The sequence below is a fragment of the Monodelphis domestica genome, chromosome 4 (genome assembly GCF_027887165.1).
Source record: "Monodelphis domestica isolate mMonDom1 chromosome 4, mMonDom1.pri, whole genome shotgun sequence".
Classification (NCBI taxonomy): Eukaryota; Metazoa; Chordata; class Mammalia; order Didelphimorphia; family Didelphidae; genus Monodelphis; species Monodelphis domestica.
The window spans coordinates 378,803,503-378,831,501 of record NC_077230.1 but is presented as its reverse complement, the minus strand read 5'-3'; the positions used below and the strand labels follow the sequence as shown (position 1 = coordinate 378,831,501).

At 44.1% G+C, this 27,999-nt stretch overlaps 1 protein-coding gene across 3 annotated transcripts in view; it reads left to right on the top strand.

Moving 5' to 3' along the window:
* Window positions 1-17,533, top strand: part of WDTC1 (WD and tetratricopeptide repeats 1) — a 77,725-nt gene extending 60,192 nt beyond the window's left edge. For all 3 annotated transcript variants that reach the window (XM_007491383.2, XM_001363835.3, XM_056795463.1), the window contains 8 exons: window positions 659-774; window positions 2,264-2,339; window positions 2,866-2,962; window positions 5,423-5,596; window positions 11,614-11,849; window positions 12,734-12,899; window positions 14,352-14,544; window positions 15,502-17,533. In XM_007491383.2, the coding sequence (XP_007491445.1) occupies window positions 659-774; window positions 2,264-2,339; window positions 2,866-2,962; window positions 5,423-5,596; window positions 11,614-11,849; window positions 12,734-12,899; window positions 14,352-14,544; window positions 15,502-15,699 (1,256 nt within the window). In that variant the 3' untranslated portion in view covers window positions 15,700-17,533. The remainder of the gene's footprint in view (window positions 1-658; window positions 775-2,263; window positions 2,340-2,865; window positions 2,963-5,422; window positions 5,597-11,613; window positions 11,850-12,733; window positions 12,900-14,351; window positions 14,545-15,501) is intronic.
* Window positions 17,534-27,999: the final 10,466 nt, after the last annotated feature.

Genomic DNA, 27,999 nt, shown 5'->3' with positions numbered 1-27,999 from the left:
AATTAAGAGACTGGCCTATTTACTCTTCAATGATGGAGCTGAGAGATCATAATCCTCCTTAACCCAGAAGTATGTTGTTAGGATCAAATGGATGTATGTGAAAGTGTATTGGAAAGCAATTCATGTTTTAAAGCATTAGGAGAGTAAGGCAACCAGGTGACTCAGTGGATAGACAACTAGGTCTAGAGATGGGAAGTCCTGGGTTCACATCTGACCTCAGGTACTTCCTAGCTGTGTGACTCTGGGCAAGTCACTTAACCCGAATTGCTCAGCCCTTATTACTCTTCTGACTTAGAACTGATACTTAGATTCTAAGACAGAAGGTAAGGATTTAATTTTTTTTAAGTCACTAAGAGAGTGAGCACAGAAATGGTGTCTGAACTAGGAGAGAAGATACCCAGCACCTTCAGAAAAGAGAATTAGGCAAGGGAACTTTTCCCTTTCCTTCCTTATTCTGGCCAGACATGAAGTCTGTGATGTGTTGAAAAAGAATGAATGCCATAGTTAACTGTGTGGTGTGTCTCCAGGGCTGTGGGTGGGTCTCTACTAACTCATTCATAATATCTGGCTCTGGGCTAATGGATGTTAGAGGAAGGTGATGGATGAGTGAAGTTGGAGTAGAGACGTTATTTGCCAGTGGTTGACCTGTCTCCCACAGGGCACTTACCAGTGAAGCTGCCGGACTACAATAATCGCCTTCGAGTGCTGGTTGCTACCTACGTCACCTTCAGTCCAAATGGTACTGAGCTGTTAGTCAACATGGGAGGAGAACAGGTAGGCACTTTAGTAGGAAATAGCTGAGCCTTACAGGTAGCCTTATGTCTAGCTAGTTGAAGTGGTACTACTGTCATGACTTTTATAACCAGAGGTCCCCAGGGAATGGTGGCTCTCATTTTATTCAGTTTGCTTAAAAAACAAAAGGTCAAAGTAGACCTGCAGAGGTGAGTAAGAGAACTTGCTTGGTAGACCAAACAAAAGGGTAAGGGGAGTGAGCATGCTGCCATACTGTTGGGGATGGGGCCTTACCCAGCTGGCATACCAGCATACATACTTTTATGGGGCAGGGGAATCTGAAGGGGAAACAGGACATATGCCCATGGTGAACAGGTGGCAATTTTCTCTCATCTAGTTAGATGGGTCTTAGATAAAATAAGCCTTCAGAAAGGTGGTGGTCTGTCCCCCCCTTTATTTTAGGAGTGCCATGATAGCAAAAATCTGGTCTTACATATCTCTGTATGGCCCCTAGAACTGAACACTAAGCCCTGCACACAGGAATTTAATAAAGAGTTGGTTGAATAAATGTCCTCAGGACCTAAAGAGCTTTGGGCCAAATTTATCATATGCTTATTGAGCATTCATTTCTTATTTTAATCTAACTGCAAAATGAGGGTAACATTTCTTGTACTGTCCCCCTATTAAGGTTATTTAATGTGTTGAGTAAGCACTTTATAACCTGTAAATAGGCATGAAGCATTTCATTACTTGTTGCCTTATAATATCATTTAATCCCTAACTCTGCTGCTTAGTGGCTGTGTGACTGGGTAAATCACACTCCCACTCAAGGTCCAATTGCATCTTCTAAAATGGTGGAGTTGGGACTTTGTTTTCTAAAGTCCTTCTAGCCCTGAGATACTGTGATCCTGAATAAGACAATATTTAAAGGTTCAGTCACTCAAAAAGGCATAGGAAGTTGTCATAGGCTGGAGGAGCTGGGGAGAGTTTTCTGTGTATGTTAAGCCTTCTCACTTAGAGAGTAGCAGGTAAGTAAGGAATGTTTCGTTTGGGAGCCAGAAGAGTACACTAGGAACATGGGTGTGGAGTCCATGGAACCACATCCCTTAGTCTCCAAGCTTTGTTTCCCTAACCTGTGAAATGAGGGGGAATAGTATCAGAGATTATTCTTGTCAGGATCTCATAAAAGAATTATAGGAAGCACTTTGTAAACCTTAAAGAGCTACATGCATTTCAGCTGTTAATAACTCATGTCTTTTAGTATGACTTGGCCAAATATTCCTCAGAGACCTCTCGTTCTGGAGCTGCCTAATAATGCCTTGGTAGTTCCTTGTCTGGCAAGGTATCAAGCACTATTCGCTATGAACTCTTTCTATTATCTACTTGGCACCTACTAGATCCTGACTTTTTAGGTCTGCCCCAAAGAAGATAGAGTCTCTGCCTCTTATTAATAACTATGAGACTTTCCTGGCCTCCATTTGTGTCTGGCTTTTATCTCTGTCTCTTTCTCACTCTCTCAATTTGCCTCTAGGTCTATTTGTTTGACCTGACATATAAGCAGCGACCATACACCTTTCTCCTGCCAAGGAAATGTCATTCATCAGGGGGTGAGTGTGAGTTTCTAACACTAGTTTTCTTCCTAATCAAGCTCAGAATGGAAGCATTAATGATTACCTTTATTGTCAGGGTGATCCCATAAGGACCAGGTCTCAGTCCTATATAGAGACATCTCGAGATTACTTGCCTCTATTTTCCTTGTCTCTGATTCAGCTGCAAATGTATTTTACTACTACTATTCCTCCTCCCCAACTACCAGGCTGGGTTTGTACCCCCTGGACAACCATCATAGTTATGTTGATCTTTCTTAGATATTGATAGGGTAGATTGTCAGACTGTCTTTTCTTCCAACCTTCTTCCATTATGGAACTTTGTCCTTTGGAACAGTGCTCTATGACTCCCTCCCCTTTCTAATGGCATGGCTGGGAGAATCTTTAAACCTATTATGTCTGCCATCCAATGGACTTTGCCTTCAGGTGTCCAGTGCCTGGGTTTAGGGGGGAATAGAAGCAGCAGAATCTTTGCGCAGAATTTAAGCTGTCCCTTTCTCCTTTCTTCTTCCCCCAAACCCATCAGAGGTCCAGAATGGCAAGATGCCTACCAATGGCATGTCCAACGGGCTCCACTTGCACAGCAATGGCTTTCGATTGTCAGAGGGCAGATCACATGTAAGGTAATGTCATCTTTTAGGCTGCAGTATTTCTCCCTGTTGAGGGTCAAAGCAGGGAGGCTGGCATGTCCCCCCTCAAATGATTTGGCACCTTTTATGGTCTTCCCAAAGAGGGAGGGAAAGGATATGGATCTGCTTAGAGACAAAAGCTACGAGAAGCTGGTGTGGAATGGCTTGTGGGTGGAGAAGCTGCTTTGTTCCTTCTTCCTAGTCAGGCCTCTGGGACTGAGGAATGTGTCACATCAGGGTTGGCGGCCCCAGAGTTTGCTTTGTCCTCAATCTAGCCTACTTTGATTTTCTCCCTTCTCTGCTCTCTCCCCTATAGTTTCTAAGTTTCTATAAAAATAGGATAGCTAGGAACCACTTCCAACACACAGGAACTGGATGAAAGAGATAATGTAATAGCTGAGGAACATTTGGAGATTTTCTTGGGAAATAGGATTGGCATTTTCTAGCTCCTTAGCTAGAGGCCAAGAAATCTTGACCAGGGAGTTGGAACTTTCTAACTCATGAGTGAAGCATTATTCTGTGACTCTCCTCTGCATAGCTTTGATAGGCATTATTAATTGTATGTGTTATAGAGGCAGGGAGATGACTCGAGCAAGGGACTTGAATCTATGATCAAGAAATTCACTTCAGTTCAAAACACATTATTAAGCACCTACCATTTTGTCAAGATCCCCAAAGATCTTGACAGTTGTTAGGCTTAATCTAACAAGAAGTTCAGAAAAATATTCTAAATTTTAAAAAAGGAAAAAAAAGAAGTTCAACAAGTGATGAACATGAAGCCTTATACTTTGCTTCTAAAAATTAGCTTCAAAGAAAAGATGAGGAAGGCAAGGTTAGAAAACAGTTTGCCTGGAAAAGAGCTGGGGATTTTAGTGAACCACAAGCTCCATATGAGTCAGCAGTATGATGTGGCAGCCAACCATTCTAATGCCATTTCAGGCTACATAAAGAGAAACATTGATTTCAGTAACAAAGGAATTATAATTTCTGTTTCTTCTGCCCCAGTCAGAACAAATCTGGAGTACTGAGTTTATTTCTGACTTCTAGAGCTTAAGAAGACCTCATCTGGAGAGCATCCTGGGGTAAAAGCCCTTGAGTTCATGCCATATAAAGATCAGTTGAAGGAATTGGGAATGTTTATTCTAGAGAAAAGATTTAAGGGAACAGGATAGCTGTTTTAAGATAACAAAAGGCCTTTATATGAAAGGCAGAATCAGATTTGTTCTGTTTATTCTCAGAGGACCAAACCAGGAGCAATGTTTGGAAGCTTCAAACTTTCTAATACAGAGAACTGTCCAGAAGTAGAATGAATGGACTACCTTGGTAAACTGGGTTCCTCCTCATTTGGAGGGTTTATATCAGAGCCTAGAAGACCCACTTGTCTGGAAATTCCATTTAGGTTTGGGTTAAACTAGATGTCTGCTGAGGCACCTCTCATCTCTAACATGGGATTCTGTGTTAAACATTCAGATGACAGAGGGACTACGGTAAACACCTGCCTTCAAGGAGCTTATAATCTAGTTAAGGAATAAGGTGGGTGTACAAGTTTCAGCAATTAATAATTGCACAGGAAGGGTCAAAGAAGATGGCCAGACTGAAAATCAAGAGCGCTCTTAGGGGAAATAAACTTGCAGAATGATTGATGGGAGCAGCAAGACCAGAGGCACGAAGGTCCAAAAAGAAATAGTGAGGTGTTGGAATCTGGTTGCAGATCCAAACATACTGTCCATCACTTTATTTCTGCCGTGAGTTTTTATTGTATATGTGATATGTGTCTTCAGGCCCATCATGAGCAATATGGAAATACATATTGCATCAAAGCACTGATATAACCTATATCAAGCTCTACCCCCTCAGGGAGGGAGAGAATCTAAATCACAGAAAACAATTGTCAAAAATTGTTTCTATGTGTAATGAAAAGAAATAAAATGTCATCAAATAAATAATGAGGGCTTGATCTTAGTAGTAGAAAAGGAGGGGCACACAGGAGATGGGTACTAGAAGTACAATCCATAGGAGTAAGTAGCTAACTGAATGTGAAGAGGGAGTCAGAAGAGTGAAATTTTGAGCCTGGATGAAGGGATGCTGGATGGCATCTCCACCAATGGACAAGCCAGGCAAGTTTTGAAGAGAAAGATGACGAGTTTGAGTTTTTAGTTATCTAAGTGTAGATATCTAGCAAGCAATTTGAAATATGAAAATGGAACTGGGGAGGGGGATAATTACGTGGAGTTTTGCTAACATAATTTAGTTCATTCTGTTCTTTTATCTGCATCTCTAGGGCAGGTGCCAGAGCCTGCCCTTCTGAGTGAGGTTTAAGGAAGGGGTAGCCAAGTTCTCTGGCCACCACTACACGTCTAGCAGGGCTGGCCTTGTCTGCCCTGTCCCAGTATACAGGGTTACTCCCTGTGCTCTCCTGCCTTGACTTTCTCCCCTGTTTTCTCTTTTCTGTAGTCCCCAAGCAGAGCTGCCTCCATCCTTAGAGCGAGTGAAGCAGCAGGCTAATGAGGCTTTTGCCTGCCAACAGTGGACTCAGGCCATCCAGCTTTACAGCAAAGCCGTGCAGAAGGCCCCCCACAATGCCATGCTCTATGGGAACCGAGCTGCTGCCTACATGAAGCGGAAGTGGTAAGTGAGCCCTCAAGCCTGGTTAACTGTGGGACTAGAATACTTGGGCATCCTTGGGCTCAGGTTAGTATCTGGCCAATCTGGCTCCACATTCCAGGAAGCAGAATAATTGAAGCTAAGCTCATCCCTAGGTCACTTTGGGCCAGTCACCACCATTCTCTGGGCTTCCCCTAGTTCTAGAGAATTTCTGAAGTCCTCTCAGCTTAGCTCTGCATCACTTCCCTGTATGACTCTCAGTTACCTCATTTGTAAAGTAAGGATAATAGTTTTGGTGTTAGCTGCTTCCTTCTAGGATCATTGTGAGGAAAGGGCTATCAAGCACTCTGGTGTCAGCTGCTATTTGTGGGGCTTTCTCACTGTTTTCCATGGGCCAACTTAGCAAAATTCACAGTCTTAGCAACTCATAAAGCCCTTCTGAGTCCCAGAGGTATTGTGGTCCTGGAGGCTATGCCTTATCCCTGGGAAACTTGGCTTTCCCCAGGCAGGGGGAGAAGCAAGAGAATCCCCACCCATTGGCCCTGAGCCTGTGGCCATAGCACCTGAATTCCACATTACTACTAAACTCTTCCTCTAGTCCAGCTGCACACTGATTAAGCAGAAGAATTTGGGGGCTTCCTTGAAACCAAATGTTTGGTTTCAAGGCAACAACTACAAAAGATGTAGTACAGGTTCTAGGCAAGGAAGCCCATTGGTGTCGTCCATCTAGAGAAGTGATTCTCCAGCTTTTTTGACCCTGAATGCTTTTAATCCAGACAGAATCCTAGAGACATAGGGCCTTTTGTGAGGCTGAACTTCACAAAGCTCATAGGTCTACGGGTTGGACTTTTGAAAAGGGTCTCTCTACCCTTTTGGCAATCAAATGAGATAATATTTATAAAAATGTGTGACTCAGTGTCTGGTACATATTGGGTATTATAAAAATGCTTTTTCCCTTTCCATCACGTCCTTGAGGCATAAGAGAACTTTTTCTGGTTATAGGAAAGTGTATATTGAAATCACTTTAAAAGACTGATATATATTAATATAAGGTCACCAAGGAATTCACTTATGTAATTCCTAAATGAAACACTCAAGTCAGCCACCAAATTTTTATGGTGTTTTAATTACATACAGGAGGAAGAAAGTATCAGACAGACAGACAGACAGACAGACAGACAGACAGACAGACAGACACTGAGCCAAAGCAGGCTTTAAGGCCTTGGATAGGCAAGGAAAGGGATTAGTCCTCCAAGCACTAGCCTCCAAATGACTCTCGCCCTCCTCACAGGAAGTCCCGAGAACTCCAGAGGCTGTTCTCTACCTCACTTCCTGCATCTCACATGTGCCAATGGAGGCTCTAGCTTGACCTAGGACTGCCCAGAGGTCTCCTTTTTTTGCACATGGTCTGTTGAAGGCCATTTTCTCAAATAATTCAATCTTGAGTTTGCTGCAGCCCTTCCTAATCTTGTTACCCTGAGTAGGGTGGAGATTGTAGTTTCCAAGACCTGATTCAGTTATTCCAAGTATCTCTATTGTTATTGATCAGGAAATAGCTAAATCTGATCTTCTAAAGAATGGTCTGAATAGGGTAGAGTAGTTTTGAAATTCACAAAAGTTGGGTCTACATCCATTTCTTTTCTTTCTGGCAGCTACTTGCTCAAGAGAACACCACTGGAAAAACCCAGTGAATGCCCAAGACTGGGCACCTTTCTGCTCATAACTCCTTCCCCATGGTTCTCAGTCCAGCTTCATACCAGTCCCTGATACATAATAATGTCCTTTTCTAGCCACTGATGGAAGCCTAGATTTTCCTAAAGTTAGATAATATTTCATTTGAATCCATGGGGTCAGTCTGAGTTGTTTTTATCTTTCCTGCTGCTGGTGGTTTGTTTTGCTAGTTCTGTCCAGGAGGACATTCCCATTACCCTCTATTTTACCATCTTCTGAACATGTTCTATCTTTTCAGCCACCTTTCTAAAATGTGGCTCCCAGCTCTGAACACTCTATACCATTATAGAGCAAGGAGAGCAGATGCCCCCTGACCTATTCTGAGTTCTAGTGAAGCTTAGATTGCATTAACTTTTGATTTTTGGCTACTAGGTCATGCTATTGACCCTTACTTGGTTTTTTGTGGTCCTCAAAGGGAGGAAAGCTGGGTCTTTATGCTTCAACACACCTTTGAAAATCACACTCCTCATGCTTGCTCCCTTCCAGCTCTGATTTACTCCTCTGTTGCTGATCCAGCTTTCCTACCCCATGGGTGTTTCTTGGCTTGGTCTTTAGACTGACTCATTCTCAAGCAGTTCCCAGTTTCTTTCTCTCTGTCCTTGCGCCTTTGAGAGGGACACCTTGTAGAAAGTAATTGGATTTCAGGGCTGCAGCAGTTCCTGAGTCACTCCCACTTATTCCAGTGTCTGATGGATCATGATAGATTCTCTGTCTCTGCATGACTGCACCACCTCTTCCCTCTGCCATTTTATTGTCAGATAGTCCTAATCCAGTATGGCAGCTTCAGAGGTCTGATGACCCAAACACTACATTCTTTTCCTTCTGCCTTAGATGCTGAGAAGTTCCATAGGAACTCTGAGCATCCTTCCTTATTAACCATTGACGTTGCATGTGTTATGGCCAAAAGCATATATCTCTGAATTTTTCTTGCTTTGTTTGCACTGTGCCAGCCACTGCTGTCTAGAAACTCTGAATATTCATGTCTAGCCTAGATTGTCCTAGTTGATCTTAATCTTTTTTGGACTAAAGGTAAGGCTTCTATTAGTATGAATAAAGAATCTCCTAAAGTTGTGGCCTTATTCAAATTTGCACATTTCCATTGGGCTGGAACCAATTACAGGTGGTTCTCACTTTATATAAATGGGTTCTTCCACAGACCTATATATAAAGTTATTTTTATATAATGTGAATTTGTCTGCAGACATGGGGAAGAGAGGGATGTAGTAGGCCAGCACACCTAGGTTCTGTGAAGAGAGGTAAGTCTGAGGAGGAGAAATACTCAAGAACTAGGGCCAGCCATGTGAGGGCCTGGCTAGAACCGAGAGGAAAAACACATAGGAGGCAGATACATGACACAGTCAGAAGACAGGGTTAGACAGTAAATACTAAAAGGAGAAGACAAATAGGACTGGATATGAAGGTAGGTAGTAGAACAGGGCAAAAGTCTCTCTTTGCCAGAGGTCACAGGCCAATACCTTGTTCCAGCAAGTCCTCAACAGCAATAGGAAAATTGAGAAAAGGGCTTAGTTTGGGGGGCCTTAATGAGTTCTGTTTTGGACATGGTAAGTTTGAGATACCTGTGAAATTCCCAAGTCAAATTGTCTAAAAAACAATTGGTGATCACTTCTAGGTAGCTCCTTGGATAGAGAGTTGGGCCTAGAGATGAGAGATCCTGGGTTCACATTTGACCTCAGACACTTCCTGGCTATATGATGCTGGGCAAGTCTCTTGACCCCAGTTGCCTAGCCCTTAGCATTCTTCTCCCTTGGAACCATAGAGTCATCTGCTTAGAGATAATTGAACTTATGGGAACTCATACAATCAATCAAGATAGCAGGAAGAGCACCAGGAGAGATTAATGTCACAAAAACTTTGAGAGGAAAGAGTGTCCTTTGGGAGAGATGCTGATCAATAGTGTCAAAGGCCATGGAGAAGTCAAGAAAGATAAAAATTTTGAGGCAACATCATTAGATTTGGCAATTAAAAGATTACTGATACCTTTGGAGAGGGCAAATTCAATTGAATGATCAAGTCAGAAGCCAGATTATAAGAAAAGAAGTGTAGGCACCATATAGCACCATATACAAGTATAAGTGCTGTTCTTAAGTTTAGCCAAGAAGGGGAAAAGACATATTGAACTATAACTAGAAGAATCGATCAAGCAGGCGTTTTTTAAGAATGGAGGAAGATATATATTGACAAAAGTTGAAGAAAAAATAGCAGATGTTCAAGGGGTTATGGGAAAATATACATGAAATAAACTATTGGTGGAGCTATGAACCGATCTGACCATTCTGGAAAGTAATTTGTATTGAACTATTGAACTGTGCCATAGCCATTGACCCAGTAATGCCATTATAAGTCCTATCCCAAAGAGACCAAGAATGAGGAAAAGGACCCATATGTACAAAAATATTTATAACAACTCTTTTTGTGGTAGCAAAGATTTGGAAACTGAGAGGATGCCCATCAGAGTGGCTGAACAAGTTATAAATGTGATACATTACTTTTGTGCTGTAAGAAATGTTGAAGTGGATGGTTTCAAAGAAGCCTGGGAATATTTGTATGAACTGATAGCAGTGAGCAGAAACAAGAGAACAATTGATAGAATGACAATAATATTGTAAAGGCAAGGAATTTTGAAAGCCTTAGGGGTCTCTGATCAATGTAATGATTGGCTACAATTCCAAATGACCAGTATTCGAATGTGGTGCTCAACTGCTGACAGACTTGAAGAAGTGCAGAAACTTTTTTTTAAAGGCCAATGAGGGATTTTGTTTTACTCGACTGTACATGTTTTAATAGGATTCTATTTTGTTTGCTTTCTCAGTGCAGGGAGGGAGAGGGAATACAGATTTATTGATTTAAATTTTTTTAATTAAAAAAAAGAATGGGAGGGAGACAGAGATAAGTTTGTAGATATCAGAGAAGGAACCAATAGATAGGGAGAGACTGAAGATTAGTGACAGTGGGAGTGCTAGTGGGTTTAATGTGCTGTTATCAGATTAACACCATGGGCTTTTAATGAGTCTTATTCCTAGAATAGAGCCAGGTGACCAGGGCATGGCCTTACCTTGGTAATGGTGATGGTATCAGCAGATTTTGCCATGACCTGGTACTGGGCAGCACTGTGCAAAGCAGTTTGGCGTGCACTATGACCTTATCCTCTGTCTCTGAACAGGTTTGGGTGGAGAAGAGGGGGTGCTATGGCTTTCCAGGAGGACAAAAATATTAATAGGGATAAAGTGCTCCCAGGCCTTCTGCTGTGGCCCTCTGCTGGCCTCATTCCCTTTCTCCTCCACAGTTAACCAAGGCCAGCATTTTAAAGCGTATAGATTGACTGGTAGAGGGAGAGAAGCCCTCCGAGACAGCGTCCCCTGAGATTTATGTGTACTCCCTTACCCTCACCCTATGCTAGGCCTCCTCCACTTCCCACTGAGGAACTGTTGGCAGAAAGAAGAGACTTCTGAAAAGGAGCAAGTGGATGGATGGTGTCTGGGATGGCAGCATGCCTTTGGGATGTTTGCCCACCAGGGGGCAGCCTTGCCTTGTTCTTGTTGTCAAGGCATGTGCTTGCTTGCAAACTAGGAGTCATTTGGCTCTTTTCTTGGATATGCCTCACGTTTTGGAGAGGAAGGCTGGGAAATAGAGAATCCTAGATTAGCCAATTGAGGCTGGGGGCCCAGCCTCTAGAGAGCCATTAATAGCTGAGATGAGGAGACTGCTGGGCTTGGATTCTCTCATTCCATCCTTCTAGGCCTCCTACAGGGGATATCTCCATTTGTAGTTAGGAAAATTGTCTCTCCCAAAAGTTGGGACTCCCATGATTCACTGCTAAGGTTCAAACCAGAATTCAAAGGGGTCTCTTTGGCATCAGGCTCTCTGAGCCAACTCTCTCATTTTACAAAGAAAAGAACTGAGACCCAGAGAGGTGAAATGAGTTGACCAAGGTCACACAGTCAGTGACAGAGCCATAGCCAAGACCTCAATCTTTCAAGACCCCTTCACTTCTACACTTGATAATGGGGTTTTTTTCTTCTCTGAAGTCCTCCATCACCTGTCCACGAGCTAGCTAGAATGCCCCAGTGAGCTCCCTAAATGAGATTGGAAAGAAGATATAGGTTGGGGACAGGAAAAAATGAAAGGGGAACTTCTACCCCCCAGGGGTTTGACCCTCACTGCTTCCTAGCCCTGTTCCTAGTTAGGCCAAGGTTTGGGCTTAGGGGGAATAAAGGGACTAGTGAAGGTATCATTTCTTCCCTCTTTTCTCTTGCCTCCATTCACCTGCCTGTGCTATCCTGTCTCCTTAGGGATGGGGACCACTATGATGCCCTGAGGGATTGCCTCAGGGCCATCTCCCTGAACCCTTGCCATTTGAAGGCTCATTTCCGCCTAGCCCGATGCCTCTTTGAGCTCAAGTATGTGGCTGAGGCCCTGGAGTGTCTGGATGACTTCAAAGGGAAATTCCCAGAGCAGGCCCACAGCAGTGCCTGTGATGCTCTAGGCCGAGACATCACTGCAGCCCTCTTCTCTAAGAGCGATAGCGGTAAGTGGAGTGGGTGATGGAGCCAAGCCCAGAGAGACACAATGATTCTCAGGTTTGTATTGCTACTTAACCCTACCTGTGCCAATACCTTCCTTCTGCTTTATCTCTGAGCCAGACATCATCAAGGACAGAATTAAGTTGGGCTCAAGGCCTAGGCAAAGATTTCAGAAGGGTCTTGGAGATCATCTGGTCCAACAAAAACCCAGAGGGGGCAGTGACTTTCCCATTGTCCCGCAGTTCTCAACAAAGTCAGGCTCCAAGTGCAGGTCTCCTGTGTGTGCTTCCCTCTGCACATCTTGTTTTGGGCTGGTGTTAGTCTTATCCCAGCTTGTGTTGCTATGAAGGCAAGAGACTTGGACCATTTTCTTGATTGGGGTCCTTAGCAAAGTATTAAATCTCTCTGGAACTTACTTGCCTGTTCTGTAAAATGAGAATGGCAGTTCAGTTTGGGCCAACAAACACCTACTATGTGCAAGACCCATGGATGCAAAGAAACAAAAAACAAGCCCTCTTATCAAGGAGCTTACATTCTCTGTTGAGACTTCACATGCATGAAGTCCTGGAGTTATCTAGGCCCTAGACAGCTGGGACCCCTCCTAGCCAGTGTCCAAATTTCCTTGAGTCCTAATGATGACTAGTGAGTACCCAAGCCCTCTTCCCCTACAGGGCAGGAAGGAAGAATCTTAGGGAGAGGCTTCTCTGTCCTCCACACTATTGTTCATTGTGGCCACCTCCAGTAAATCTGATTCAGCCCCACCCAGAAATGTCCCTCCGTCCTTGTTCTTGGTGAGCTCTGTCCTGGCACTGAGACCAAGTTTTGTACAAAGCATCCGGGCTGAAAGCAGAGCAGGCTGCTCATCGTCTCTGCCTCCTTCTCCCCACAGAGGAGAAGAAGAGTGGTGGTCCTGTCCGATTGAGGAGCACCAGCCGAAAGGACTCCATCTCAGAGGACGAGATGGTCCTGCGGGAGCGGAGCTATGACTACCAGTTCCGGTACTGTGGGCACTGCAATACCACCACAGACATCAAGGAAGCAAACTTCTTCGGCAGGTCTGTGAGTTGGGATTCCTTCTACTCCGAGCCCTGGCCAGTGGCAGGAGGACAGAAGCCTCTGTGCACACCAAGCTGGCTTTCCTTACCCTAGAGGAGAGCCAGTAAGGACTTTTAGAACCTGGCCCTACTGGGATTTGGAAAGGGAGCCCCTGAAATCAGTGCTGGGAACCCTGTGTGCCTAGTCCTGTAGGAGGTACCAGATGAGGGGCCTGGGGAGGAAAAGAATACCACACAGTGAGATCATCTCATTTATGAATGCCTTCTCCTGGGCAAGAACCCTGTGCTAGCATGTATTATTCTGAAGTACAAAACAAGGCCTGACTGAGTTCTAGAGGGGTGGCCAGTCTTGGGCCAAGGGAACAGGGAATCCTCAATAATGACCACTGCCACCAGTATTTATGTAATGCTTTAACATTTGCAAAGCATTGGGCAGCTATTCTCTTATTTGGTCACATAACTCCTTTTTTTGGAGGAGGTAGCATTTGAATTGGCTTTTAAAAACTGCATAGGAGGATACTAATATACTGTTGTTTTCCCACCATTTTGGAGAGCAATTTGGAATTATGCCCAGAAAGTTCTAAAACTGTACCCAAGGCGATCAGGGGAAAAAAGAGAACCTATATATTCCGAAATATTTATGGCAGTTCTTTTTGTAGTGGCAAATAGCTGGACATCAAGGGGATCAACATCATTTGGGAAATAGCTGACCAAGTTGTGGTATATAAATGTGACAGAATACCACTGTGCTGTAAAAAACAATGAGAAGGTTAATTTAAAAAACAATTTGGAAACTCCTATGTGAAGTAATGGAAAATGTAACAAGTAGAACCAAGAGAACATTATATATAGCTTCAGAATTAATATTTGAAGAATGATTTTTGAATGTCCACCTCCAGAGAATGAACTGATTAATAGAATCACAATATATGTGCATATCTTTGTCAAGTGATACCTTCTGTGGTGCAGGGAGGAGAAGGAGAGGCTGAGATACTTGGGAATAAATTCTATTTTAAGAAAATGGATAGGAATTCATCAGGTGAAGAAGGCTTAAGGAAGACGTCACAGGCCCAGGGAACAGCATGAGGAAGGTACAGAGGTGGAAAAGTCCAAAGTATGTTTATGGTGGTGGTGTGGAAGAAAGTGGATTGGAGTTCAGAGACTTGGGTTCGGATCCTGCCACCTCAGAGTCAGTTTCCTTATCTATAACACTCCCAAGGCTGTTTTCATAAAAATGGTTTATTCTTATTATTCATTATCAAAATATGGTAGTTTAGAGTAGAGCAATACTTGGGGGCTCCCCTGGCCCTTTCCTCTATTACTATATTCTATTTCTCTCTGCTCCTCAAGTCTGGAATCCCAACAGCTTCTGGAACTAAAGTCAAGGTTGTAAGATTGTGAATGCTGGTAGTGACTACCCACAGTGATGGATTTCCTCCTTTCCTCCCCCAGCAATGCACAGTATATCGTCAGTGGCTCTGATGACGGCTCCTTCTTCATCTGGGAGAAGGAGACTACCAACTTGGTGCGTGTGCTCCAGGGGGATGAGTCCATCGTCAACTGCCTGCAGCCCCATCCCAGCTACTGCTTCCTAGCCACCAGCGGCATCGACCCTGTTGTGAGGCTCTGGAATCCTCGGCCAGAGGTAAGGGGCAGAGGAGAGAGAGAGATCTGGGTGTGGTCTTGGAATGAAAAGGCCTGAATCCATTCCCCAACTCTTGGCCCTTCCTAACTGGGTCATCTTAAGCATCCTGAGCCTCCTTTTCAGAAGGAAAACCCTGTACATCCCTCTCCATGTTGTTTTGAGGGAAACCTTGAGAAATTCTATCATCTTTGTCTTCCCCTCTCTGAGGAGCCTCATTTCTCCCAGAATTGATCAAGCCCCTGCCATTTCCATCCCTGAGGAAGATAGCAGAGAACTAAGAGCTAATCCCTTCCTGAGAGTAGCTTACAGCCTCAAAGTGCAGACGGAACTGGCTGTGCATGTGAAACAATTCATTGAGTGCTGAAATGAGCAGCGCCCCTTAGAGGGAAGGGAGTGCTGTAAGAGCCTTGGAAGCCAAAGGAAGTCAGCCCAATGATTCACATTTCTTGTGTCCTTAAAGACTGACCATACAGCCCTGGGAGTGTAAACATTGTAAGGGATATGATCAGAGAGATGAAGTTACCTGTCCACAGTCGTACACCTAGAAAGTCAGGGAAAAATTCCTGGAGAAGTGAGCCAGTGTTTGGATTCTTTGGACTCAAGAGCTCTATGGGACGCGTGGCTTATGTAGACTGTCCCTTCTAGGCTGGCCCCTGTGCTTTTCCCTCTTCTCTTGGAAATCAGACAGTTTTCTCACTGCAAGTAGAATTTGCCCCCACTTTTACCAGGAAACCCAGCAGGCTCCATAAGACAGTCAGAAAGACTCTTGCTCAGTCTTTGAGGTTGACAGCTTGACAGCAGGGGCGGCCATTGCCACCACAGCAAGTCTCAGCTCAGGCCTTTGTCCCTTAGAGCAGGGTTTCTCTAGGCCCATTTCTCCCAGGTAGGAAATAGGTGGAACTTGCTTCCCTCTCAACCCATGTTCTCCCTTTTTCTACCCTCCTGTCCCCTCCTCAGAGTGAAGACCTCACGGGACGAGTGGTCGAGGACATGGAGGGGGCTTCTCAGGCCAACCAGCGCCGGATGAATGCTGATCCCCTAGAAGTGATGCTCCTCAACATGGGCTATCGGATCACAGGCCTGAGCAGTGGAGGCGCTGGGGCTTCTGACGATGAGGACAGCTCTGAGGGCCAGGTCCAATGCCGGCCCAGCTAAGGCCCAGCCCATGCCTCCCATCTCCTCACAGAGGAGGAGGAGAAGGAGGAAGAGGAGGAGGAGGGGTTTGGTTTTGGTTTTTCTTTTTGTTTTTGGGTTTTTTTTTTAATCCCCCTCCAGGCTCCCCCACTCTGTTTTGTTTGTTTGTTTGGGGGTGGAGGGTGGGGGACAGTACAACTCATTGGCTTCCAGACTCTTGGGGGTGGCAGCCCCAGGCCCAGAGCAGAAGCTTCTTCCAGCAGTCTTCCTCCTCCTGCCCTTAGCAGCAAGTCCTCTGGTGTCAGGCTGCTAGGAAAGGGGCTAAGGCATGTGTGAGGGCAAGAATGTAGCCCCAGTTAGTGGAGCCCTTCTCTGACTACAGAGGGGATCACGGTGTGTGAAGAAGGAATCTTGGGCTATGAATGCCCTTGGCTGTGGTCAGTTTTTGCCCTTGAATCCCTGGAGAACTGGCCTGTCTCCCTATGTCCTCCAGGGGGCTCAGGGATGAGGCCTTGGCCAAGTCTAGCATCTGCTCAGCATTCCTGTTCACATCCTCCCTATAGGGAGGGTCCTAAGGTGGTGGGAGCAGACAGGGAAAGAGAAACCTCAACCCACCCTGGCTGGTTTATCCAGCCTCATAGGAGGGGAGCTTCTTGGTCCCCACGAATGTCCTGGCCCTCAGCTCTCTCACAGGCAGCCTCAATTAACTCATTCCCTTTCTCTTCCTGGGAAAGTGGTTGAGGCCTAGAGCCACTGGCCCTGGCAGAGAATAGCCTTTCACTAGCTAATGCCCCCTCTCCAACTCTGCTTGGCCTCACTGTGACCTCTGCCCCAGAGCCTCTCGTCATCCTCCCCTTCCACTGCCCCTCATCTCTTTCGACATCCAGGCTAAGCATACTGCTACACAAGGGCTCCGTTCCACCACCCCTCCCAGCTGTGGAGTTCTCTCTTCCTTTCCCATTCCCTCTAGTTTCCTGTTGTGCTGAGCCTGACCACCAAGGAAATGACAGCTTTTCTGTGGGTCTCCCGCTCTGCAGGGGCCGCCCCACCACACAAGGACACCCACATGTGCCCTCGGAAAAAGGCAACTGAGGCTCAGCCAGCTTTGGGTAGAAAGGGGGTCTAACTCACCTTTGCTGCCAAGCCCTCCTCTCCCCATAGAGTGCTTTACCCCACTGCTCCTCAGGCCCATGCTCCTCCCCATCTCCAAACCAAGGACACTTGGGAAAGTGGATGCCGTTCTCCAAGATATAGGCTCCAGCCACATGACCCTTTGGAGGGAGGACCCCCTCTGAACCCCTGTCTCTGCTGGGTAGCAAGGCTGGGGATCATTTTTAAATCCATTTCATTGTTTTAAAAATAAAATTGGGAGGTAGTGTAGGAGGGAAGATGGACAGTAAAGGTCTGGGGGCCTCTTTCTACAGCTTCACTTCCAGCAAGGCAAGGGGCAGCTTCTCCCCACTTTCTTTCCCTCGCCCCTCCCTTTCCTCCTTCCTGTCCTTGCTTGGTAATGAAGTATATTTATTGGTGAAGGAGACAGCTGCTGCTGGGACCTGATCTCTTCTCTCTTTTCCCCGACTTCTCTAGCCCGGAGAGGGAGGGGGGAAGGCAGGGCTCCCTGGGGAGGTGAGGCCTGGCATCACCCCTTAGCTTTCCTGATCACTCACTCTGCTCCAGCCCAGGGCTCCCTTCCTCTCTCTTCCCCCACCCCCACCCCCCACAGTGTGGAAGAAACACAAAAGCCTTACTGTCCACTTGGGCAGGAGCAGAATATTTTTGTTCCTCTGCCCCCCCCCCCCCTTACCCCAGCAGAGTGAGGGTGATGATGCAATTGATTAAAAAACATTTTGTTCTAGGTGTGGATGTGGAATTTATGGAAGGAGAGGGGAGGCTTTGGAAGGCAGCTCCCCAGGACATAAGCTTTGGGCCCCACAGGCTCATTTTGAACCTGCTTTCTGCTGATGCTCCCGGGTGGCCAGCCCTGGCTTTACCAGGGGCCAAGCTGTGCCCTGACTGGGCTCTCCACACTTGGGTGTTTACAGGGTTTGCACTTGGCATGTGATCCCCTCCAATTCTGTCCTGGTTAGTTCCTTCAAATCATAGAGCGGTATGATTTAAAAGCTCAAGAGGCCCTTGGACCTCATTTAGTCTCTTGGAATCATGTTGATTATCATCACCTGTCATTTTGCAGTGACCTGCACAAATGGCCAGAGCGAGGGCGGGGTGGAAGGAGACAGGCTGGGATCAGGCAGTGCCTCCATACCCACACCTATGCCCCTTCACGGAAATGCAAAATCCAGAGGGTCATAGAGCTCGAGAAGGATTTCTGGGGCCATCCGAGTCCAGCCCTAGCCTTTCTAAAGATTAACATCACAGAAGCAGTGAATGAAGAAAAGTGGGATGTTTTCTACTTACTGGAAAGAGGAAAGAGGGCTGGCTCAGAACATCGATGACAAGGGCCCTTAGAACATAGACTGTCGGAGCTGGAAGGACCTTAGAATTCTGTTGACACTTTCCCCTAGAAGAAACTGAGACCCAGAAAGGGAAAAGCCCAAGACCTTTTAAGTGAATTTGCAACCAAGGCAAGACCAGAGTTGGGGTTCCCCAATTCCCAGACCAGTGGCCTCTTTGTTAGAAGAGTTCCCATGGCTCCTTGGAGCTCTTTCTGAGTGTGCTCACATTTAAGAGCTCATTTGTTTCTCGCAGCGTCCCTCTGATTGAGGTTGGCCAGGCACCACTGTCCCATATTTTACAGATAAGGAGATGGCAGCTCAGGGCAAAAAAAATTTTTCCAAGGTCATTGTGGAATAGTCATCAGACTTTAGGTCTGTGGGCTCCTAGCCCAGCACCCACTGTACTGATTAATAAATAGCTGAAGCCTGAAGTGCTCTAAGATTCACAAATCTTTTTCACACCTTGTTTCCATATGTTGTCAATAGATACACCACTTCTGATATGGCAGCAATTGTGCCCAATGTGAGCACTAACCCTGCTTGATACTTAATACTTCAAAGTCTGGCACATTCTCTGGGTCAAAGGAGGCAGTGCTAAGCTAGAACAATATTGCTTTGGTACTTCCAAAGATGTGGAATATCTTTAGCATGGGTGCTTTCCTCTAGAGGTGAGCAACTATACCCCCCCCCCCAAAAAAAGAGGACTTCAATGATGTTTGAAGATTCTGCATCTCTTCTATGGTCAGAAATATTCTAGAGTTCCTTTCCAGTGACCCAGGGCCAATCTCTTTCTGAGCATCCAATGGATGGTGCTTCCTAGAGAAAGCTGGTTAGGTATATGTATATAACAAGGAAGAAGTAGTAAACAGTGCTGAGCCATTGGATGTAAAAAATGGACACTTTAAGTCACTTTCTGTCTGCTCTTTTTAATACGTTAGATGCTGTGTTGGACTAGGAGCTCACTAAGGACCCTTCCAAGCCTAGTGTTTTGTTTTTTAAACCCCTACCTTCCATTAAAATCAATACTGTGTATTGGTTCCAAGGCAGAAGAGTGGTACGGGCTAGGCAATGGGAGTTAAGGGACTTGCCCAAGATCACACAGCCAGGAAGTGTCTGAGGCCACATTTGAACCCAGGACCTCCCATCTCTAGGCCTGGCTCTCAATTCACTGAGCCACACAATTGCCCCCCTAACATTATTTTGTGACTCCAGGAGTATATTACAAGTGAAAATGTATAACTGCCCTCACACCATCCGATTGATTCAATTCAACATTGTCAATTTTCAACAATCTAATATGCTAGGCACTTGAGATAAAATTGCAAAAACGTCCCTGCCCTCAGGGAGCACATGATACATTAATCCAGAGAGACCCAGGCAAGAGCACAGAAACTAGGGAGCTTAAGGAAAGCTCCATGGGTTTTTTCAAGAAAAGCAAGAATTCTAGAAAGTGGACATAAGGATAGTTAGGTGACTTAGTGAATAAAGCATCAGGAGCAGAATTCAAATATGTCCTCGGGCACTTCCTAGATCAGTGATGGTGAATCAGTGGCATGGGTGCCAGAGATGGCATGCAGAGTGCTTTCCATGGGCACACTTGCAATCCTCCCCCCCCCAGTTTGTTAGTAGAATGGCAGAGGGACTAGGGCAGAGCTACTCTCCTCCCCTCTGCCATACCTGAAGACATTTTTCCACGTCCCCCACTCCTGCTCAGCAGCCCATTGGGAGTGCACAGGGGGTAAGGTAGGTAGCTCACAGGTGGCAGAGCTGGAGGGAAATGGAGCACTGGGGTCACTCTCCTCTCTACACTCACCAAGGACATTTCTCATTTCATCCACCCAGCAGCCCAGTGGAAGTGCTACCTCCCTCGGGGGTGAGGGTGGGCACTGTTTGAAAGGTTTGCCATCACTGTCCTAGATAAGGTAACCCTGGACAAGTCACTTAACCCTGTTTACCACCCTCAGGCCTTGGAACCCATTGTCAATTCTAAAACGTATGGATTTTTACAATTTTGTTAAGATGACATAGTGCATCCTATCTGTGTTTATAGCCTGGAGGTCACCTGTCAAAATTCTAAGCAGCAAATAAACCAGATAGTCTGAAATATATGATCAAGACCTTAAATGCCACCAGCCTGGCTAGTTAGCATTTTGTCTTAGTTGTATCAGGAGTGACTTCTGGCCTGTTCCCTGGATTTGACCTACAATGGGCAGCTCATTTTTTTTGCCACTCATTTGTTTCTTGGATGACATCCTTTATCCAGCTGCTCCCAGAATAATCTGAGGTTTATAATACTGTTTTAAGCTCCTGATGTGTGCTAGACACTGGTGGATGCAAAGAATAAAATAACAAAAATGAAACCCTCTGTTTTTGTTCCAGTAGGAGACACCAATGTGTTGATCACTAAGCTCAAATAATACACACTATATAGAAGGTTCAGTCCCTTCCTCCTTTGGGCTCCAGCTGTACCACTGCCAAGAAGCAAGCAGTCTGGTGCAGCATTGGAGTCAAAGGATCTGAGTTCAAATCACAATTCTGGTTCTCACTTCTTGTGGGACCACAGGCAAGTCATTTCTCTCCCTCTGGACCTCAGATCCCTCAAGTGTAAAAAAGTTGATAGATGATCTCTGTGGTATCATTCAGCTCTTAAAAACTATGATAAAGTGGAGAGAGAATGTGAAGCCAGGTAATACAATTTTGGAGAAGCCTCTGTGGATCAAAAATGGAGGGATGGGAGGGAAAGATTGGGGTGGGGATGGACAGTGTTTGACCATTGGCCACTGGACCTCCATAGTCTCGGTGGTACCAAATGCTGATTGAGTAGATCACACAGGCCAGGCCTTGAGTGAAGTGCTGGCTTGTGTAACTAGACCTACACAACCCCAACACAGAGCTAGATGGGACAGTGGATCTGAGTGCAGGTCCGGAGTAAGAAGACTCATCTTCCTGAGTTCTAGTCAGGCTTCAGGCACTTAGGAGCTATGTGGTCCTAGGCAAGTCACAACCTTATTGACTATTGAGTTTCTTGAGCTGTCAACAGAGGTGAAGAAGAAAATGGCAAATCCCTCCTGGACTGTCAAGAAAACCTCAAAAAGGGTCACAAGTAGTCAGGTACAACTGAAAAGTGACAACATATACAACCCGTTCCAAAGAAAGTATGGAAAACGCTTGGCAAACATGAACATGCTATGTAAATGAATTCTTCATTCAGTATACATTAGGTGTCTAATACATGCAGGGGAGACATGCAAAAATGAAAGCCCCTTTCATATAAAAATATGGTGGTACAAACTAATTTCAAAAGTGGGACAGCATGCTAATGCCTGGGGAGATGAGGAAGAGATGAGCTTTGCTTTTAAGGAGGCTGAGACTGGTAAGTAGGGAGTGGTGAACAACCTGTGCCAAAAGTACGGCCGCAGGAAGCGGGATGTTCATAAGGTAGAACTGCCTCTGGGACTTTTCTTAAACCTTTACTTGCTATCTTAGAATCATACAAATATCAGTTCCAAGGCAAAAGAGTGATAAGGGCTAGGCAACTGGGGTTAAATGTCTAGTCCAAGACCACCCAGGTAATAGTGGAATTCTGATTTGAATACAGGACCTCCCATCTCCAGGCTTGGTTCTATCCACTGATATTAATAAATAATAATAAATTTAATGTTATAGCTGCTTATAATAATAATTTAATGATGCTATTTAAATACATAATATAAATATAATATTCAACCAGCACTAAATGCTGCTTAGATCATCAGTAAGTAGGGGGGAGAAAGGCAGCTGGGTAATGGAGAACAAGGCCTTGATACAGGGTTTAAATCTGGCCTCAGACACTTCCTAGCAGTGTGACCCTGGACAAGTCACTTAAACCCCAATTGTCTAGCCCATACCACGCTTCTGCCTTGGAACCAATACGAAATATAGAAATATAGAAATATAAATATTATATAGAAATATAAATTTCTAAAATAGAAGGTAAGAGTTAAAAAAAATAAGTAGAGCATAAAAGGCTTCTTATAGAAGAAGGCACCAGAGGGGTGCTTTGATGTAAATCAAGGACTTTGGGAAGTAGAAGAAAGAGACAGGATGCAGACTAATTCCAATTATGCATGAGAGGAAGTCTGAGATGGAGTCAAGTGGGACATTTGGGCTAGAATATTGAGTGGATGAAGGGGAATAAGGTGAGATGTCTGGAGCCAAGCTGTGAAGGGCTTTGATTGCCAAGCTAAGAAATTTGTATTTTGTCCTAGAGGCAGTAGGGAGTCATTGCAACTTCTTGAGCAGGGAAGAGAGTGATAAAATCACTTTAAAAGATCTTTTTTCCTTTCCTTTCCTCTTTTCTATTTTAAAAACTCTTTCCCTTTCTGTCTTATAATTGATACTAAGTATCAGTTCCAAGGCAGAAGAGTGAGGACTAGGCAATTAGGGTTAAATGACTTGCCCAAAGTCACATAGCTAGAAAGTGCCTGAGGTCAGATTTGAAGCCAAGAACTCCTATCTCTAGGCCTACATTGCAATCCACAAGCCACCTAGCAGCCCTAGAAAGATTCTTTTGACAGCTGTTAGGATAGATTGGAGAAAATAGGGACGGGAAACAAAGAGGCCAATTATTAAACAAGTATTGCCTGGTATCATCCAGGCAAAGGGGAATGATGACTTGAATTAGGATGAGTGGTGCCTGGGTGAGTGGAGAGAGGGAATGGGTGGGAGAAAATATTAGAGGTCCCTAAATCTCAGAACTGGGACTGTAGAGATCATGTAGCAAGAAATCATGGCATGGACTTCCAGGTAAGCATGGCGGCAGTCTAGACGCAGGATGCTTCTTCTCTTCAGACCCACCAATATAGACTACCTCAAAAGACCCAAAAAAACATTTTCATAAGAATGAAGGGACTCTACTATAGGGCGCAGCATTGAAGGTACATGGGATTTGGGCATTTCCACACTATAAGGAGGTGAAAAAGCTCCCACCCAAATGTGAGCTGATCTCCCATCCCCCACCCCATCTACAGAGCCAGAGTCAGAGCTGGCGCCCGCCAGAATCAGTGAGTGAGCGAGGGGCACCTCTAGGTCTTGGGAGCTGACTAAGACCACCAAGGACCTACCCCTGAGAGCAATTACACCTAAAAACCCAGTGGGTGGGCAAGGGAGCACAGACCTTCGGCACTCAGAGCCAGTGCATGCCAAATCAGTGAGTGAGAAAGGGGCACCTCTAGGTCTTGGGAGCTGAGTAAAACCACCAAGGACCTCCCTGAGAGCAGTTACACCCAAAACCCTGGCGGGAGGGTGGGGGAACACAGATCTTGGGCGCTCAGAGAAAGTAAGTGCCAGAATCAGCAAGTGAGTGAGGGGTACCTCTAAAGTGAGTAAGGGGGAACCTCTAGGTCTTGGGAGCTAAGACCACCAAGGATCTACCCCTGAGAGCAGATACACCTGAAAACCCAGTGGGCTGGGGAGCACAGACCATGGGTGCTCTTGGGAAGGGCAGCAAACAGCTGAAGCTGCTGAGATTCAAGAGCTTGCCTCAGGCAAAATCCTTGCTCCTTAACTCCATACACAGAGAGCCTGCTGGTCTCACTCAAATTTCTGACTAAAAAGGGAAGTAAAAACCTCCACAGTGATGGCAAATTGTGCCCAGGACCAACAAACACCCTCCACCAAAAAAAAAAAAAAAAGCAGTGACTCTGGAAAACTTTAACAGAGGAAAAACCCAGACTACAGAGGAAACACAGGAGGAAATTCAAATAAACCAAAAACCTTCCCCCCAAAAATGGAAATTGTCCACAAGCTCTTGAAGAATTTAAATTGGAGCTTATCAAAAAGATGGAAGCCTTCTGGCAAGTAAAGTGCGAAATAGATCAAAGAGAAAATAACAGTCTGAAGGACAAGAACTCCCAACTGGAGAAACAGCTGGAAGCCACAAAAAGCAGGATAGACCAAACTGAAAAGGAAAACCAAAAGATTAAAGCAGAAAACCAAAAGATTATAACAGAAAACCAGACCTTAAAGACCAGAATTGGGCAACTGGAAACCAATGATCTTGCAAAACAGCAAGAATTAATAAAGCAAAGTCAAGAGACTGACAAAATCGAAGAAAACATAAAATATCTCACTGACAAGCTGACAGATCAGGAAAACAGATCATGATGAGACAATTTGAGAATCATTGGTCTACCTGAAAAGCCAGAAATAAACAGAAATCTTGACATCACAGTACAAGAAATCATCCAAGAAAACTGCCCTGACATCCTTGAACAAGGAGGCAAAATAGACATTGAAATAGTTCATAGAACACCCTCTACACTAAATCCTCAAAAGACAACTCCCAGGAATGTAATTGCCAAATTCCAGAACTTTCAAGCTAAGGAGAAAATTCTACAAGAAGCCAAAAAAGAGACAATTCAGATACCAAGGTGCACCAATCAGGATCACACAAGACCTGGCAGTTCCACACTAAAGGACAGCAAGGCCTGGAACACGATATTCAGAAAGGCAAGAGAATTGGGTCTTCAACCAAGAATTATCTATCCATCAATATTGACTATATATTTCCAGGGGAAAGTATGGGCATTCAACAAAATAGAAGATTTCCAAGTAATTGGAAAGAAAAGACCAGAACTAAGTGGAAAGTTTGATATCCAAATCCAAAGATCAAGAGAAACATGAAAAGGTAAATGAGAAAGAGAGGGAAAGGGGAAAATTTTTTTTATTCAAACTCTCTTCTCTAAGGGCTACAATTAGATCAAATTATATATATTGGGGAAATGTTACTTGCAACTCTCAAAAATTGTATTCATGAGAATAATCATTCATAGGAAGAGATTGGGGCATTAAAAGCTATAAGATAATATGCAAAAAAAAGGGAAAGGGGGAAATCAAAGATGGCACCAAGAGATACTTGAAGAAATAAAATAGGATAGTCTTTATCACACAAAGAGGAAGGGAGTGCTAATAGGTAATACTTAAACCTTACTCTGAGTGAAATCAATTCTGAGAGGGAAGAGCATCTAGATCCATTGGGATCTTGAATTCTTTCTTATCCTACAGGGTAAGTGAGAAGGGAAAACTAAGGGGGGTAGGGGGAAGGGAGCACAAAAAGGGAGGGAAGGAGGGAGGGAATGGAACTTAACAGACTCCAAAAAACAAGGAGGAAAAAAGGAGGGACCAGAAAGGGAAGCATATTAAGGGAGGGAATTAGGGGGATTGACTAAAAGTAAACCACTGGTCTAAAAGGATATATCAAAAGAAGAAAGGACAAAACTAGGAGAGGATATCAAAATGGTAGGAAATTCACAAGTGACAATAATAACTTTGAATGTGAATGGGATGAACTCACCCATAAAACATAAAAGAATAGGAGAGTGGATTAGAATCCAAAATACTAACATATGTTGCCTACAAGAAACACACCTAAGGTGGGTAGATACTCACAAGGTCAGAATTAAAGGTTGGAGCAAGACCTATTGGGCCTCAACTGATAGAAAGAAGGCAGGAGTTGCAATCATGATATCTGACAAAGCGAAAGTAAAAATAGATCTGATTAAAAGGGATAGGGAAGGAAAATACATCCTGATAAAAGGAAGCATAGACAATGAGGAAATATCACTAATCAACATGTATGCACCAAATGGTATAGCATCCAAATTTCTAAAGGAGAAACTAGTAGAATTGAAGGAGGAAATAGATAGCAAAACTGTACTAGTGGGAGACCTGAACCTACCACTATCAAATTTAGATAAATCAAATCAAAAAAATAAATAAGAAAGAGGTAAAAGATGCAAATGCAATCTTAGAAAAATTAGAGTTAATAGATATATGGAGAAAAATAAATATGGACAAAAAAGAATACACCTTCTTGGCAGCACATGGTACATTCACAAAGACTGACCATGTACTAGGTCATAAAATCATGGCAAATAAATGCAGAAAAGCAGGAATAATAAATGTAACCTTTTAAGATCATAATACAATAAAAATAATGAGAGCCAAAAAATGGAGAGCCAAATCAAAAATTAATTGGAAATTAAATAATATGATTCTCCAAGATCTGTTAGTTAGAGAACAAATCATAGAAACAATTAATAATTGCATTGAAGAAAATGACAATGATGAGACTGTATGGGATTCAGCCAAAGCAGTACTCAGGGGGAAATTTATATCCTTGAGTTCATATATTAACAAATTAGGGAGGGCAGAGGTCAATGAATTGGACATGCAAATCAAAAAACTTGAAAGCGAACAAATTAAAACCCCCCAGAAGAAAACTAAACTAGAGATCCTAAAATTAAGGGAGAAATTAATAAAATCAAAAGTGATAGAACTATTGAACTAATAAATAAGACTAGAAACTGGTATTTTGAAAAAAACAAAATAGACAAGTCTAATAAATCTATCTGGTCAATCTAATAAAAGAAAGGAAAGAAGAAAAACTAAATTAACAGTATCATAGATGAAAAGTGAGAGCTCACTTCCAATGAAGAGGAAATTAAGGAAATAATTAAAAGTTATTTTGCCCAATTATATGGCAATAAACATGCCAATCTAGGTGATATGGATGAATATTTACAAAAATATAAATTGCCTAGATTAATAGAAGAAGAAATAGAATTCTTAAATAATTCCATATCAGAAAAAGAAATTGAACAGGCCATCAAAGAACTCCCTAAGAAAAAATCCCCAGGGCCTGATGGATTCACAAGTGAATTCTAGCAAACATTCAAAGAACAGCTAATCCCAATACTATTCAAACTACTTGACATAATAAGCAAAGAGGGAGTTCTACCAAATTCCTTTTATGACACAAATATGGTACTGATTCCAAAGCCAGGCAGGTCAAAAACAGAGAAAGAAAACTATAGACCAGTCTCCTTAATGAACATATATGCAAAAATCTTAAATAGGATACTAGCAAAAAGACTCCAGCAAGTGATCAGGAGGGTTATTCACTATGATCAGGTGGGATTTATACCAGGAATGCAAGGATGGTTCAATATTAGGAAAACCATCCACATAATTGACCATATCAACAAGAAAACCAACAAAATCACATGATTATCTCAATAGACACAGAAAAAGCCTTTGACAAAATACAACACTCATTCCTATTGAAAACACTAAAAAGTATAGGAATACAAGGGTCTTTCCTAAAAATAATAAACAGTATCTATCTAAAACCGTCAGCCAACATCATCTGCAATGGGGATAAACTAGATGCATTCCCAATAAGATCAGGAGTGAAACAAGGATGTCCATTATCACCACTATTATTTAACATTCTACTAGAAACACTAGGGGTGTATGGGGTGCTCAGGGAGGGGTAATATCTCTGGTATGGAGGGCTTGTCGTGCCCTTCTAGGGCAGCTCTCCAGCCACTGACCCTCACCTGACACCCAGCTCTCACTTGTGGCTCCTAGTAGCTGCTAGCATGCGGCAGCGGCCACACCCCAGGCAACGGCTTCGACAGGCCAGCTAAACCTTGTGAGGGTAGCCATCAGGTCAACGTCGACCCCTGGTGAACTAGGGCTTTGCTCACCCAGCATGTGAAGACTGCTTCGGCAGAACAGGTGGAAGAAACCAACAAGAAGGTTCAACGGCTGAGGTGGCGATGCAGCAAGGCACTGTGGAGTGCTTAGGGCGTGATGGAGCACAAAAGACAACATGGCCATCCAATGCAGCTGAGGAAGTCTCCAGGTGTAATGACTTTTTGTGCCAATGGACCCAGGCTTCCAACGCCAAGAGAGTGGGACTGTCTCTGTGCATCGACTTTTCCACTTAAATCTTCATGCACAGGTGTCTTTGTGCACAAAAACGTACAAAGACAATCGTCATCCTCGGTTCAAGAGACAACCAACAACAACAACAGAAACACTA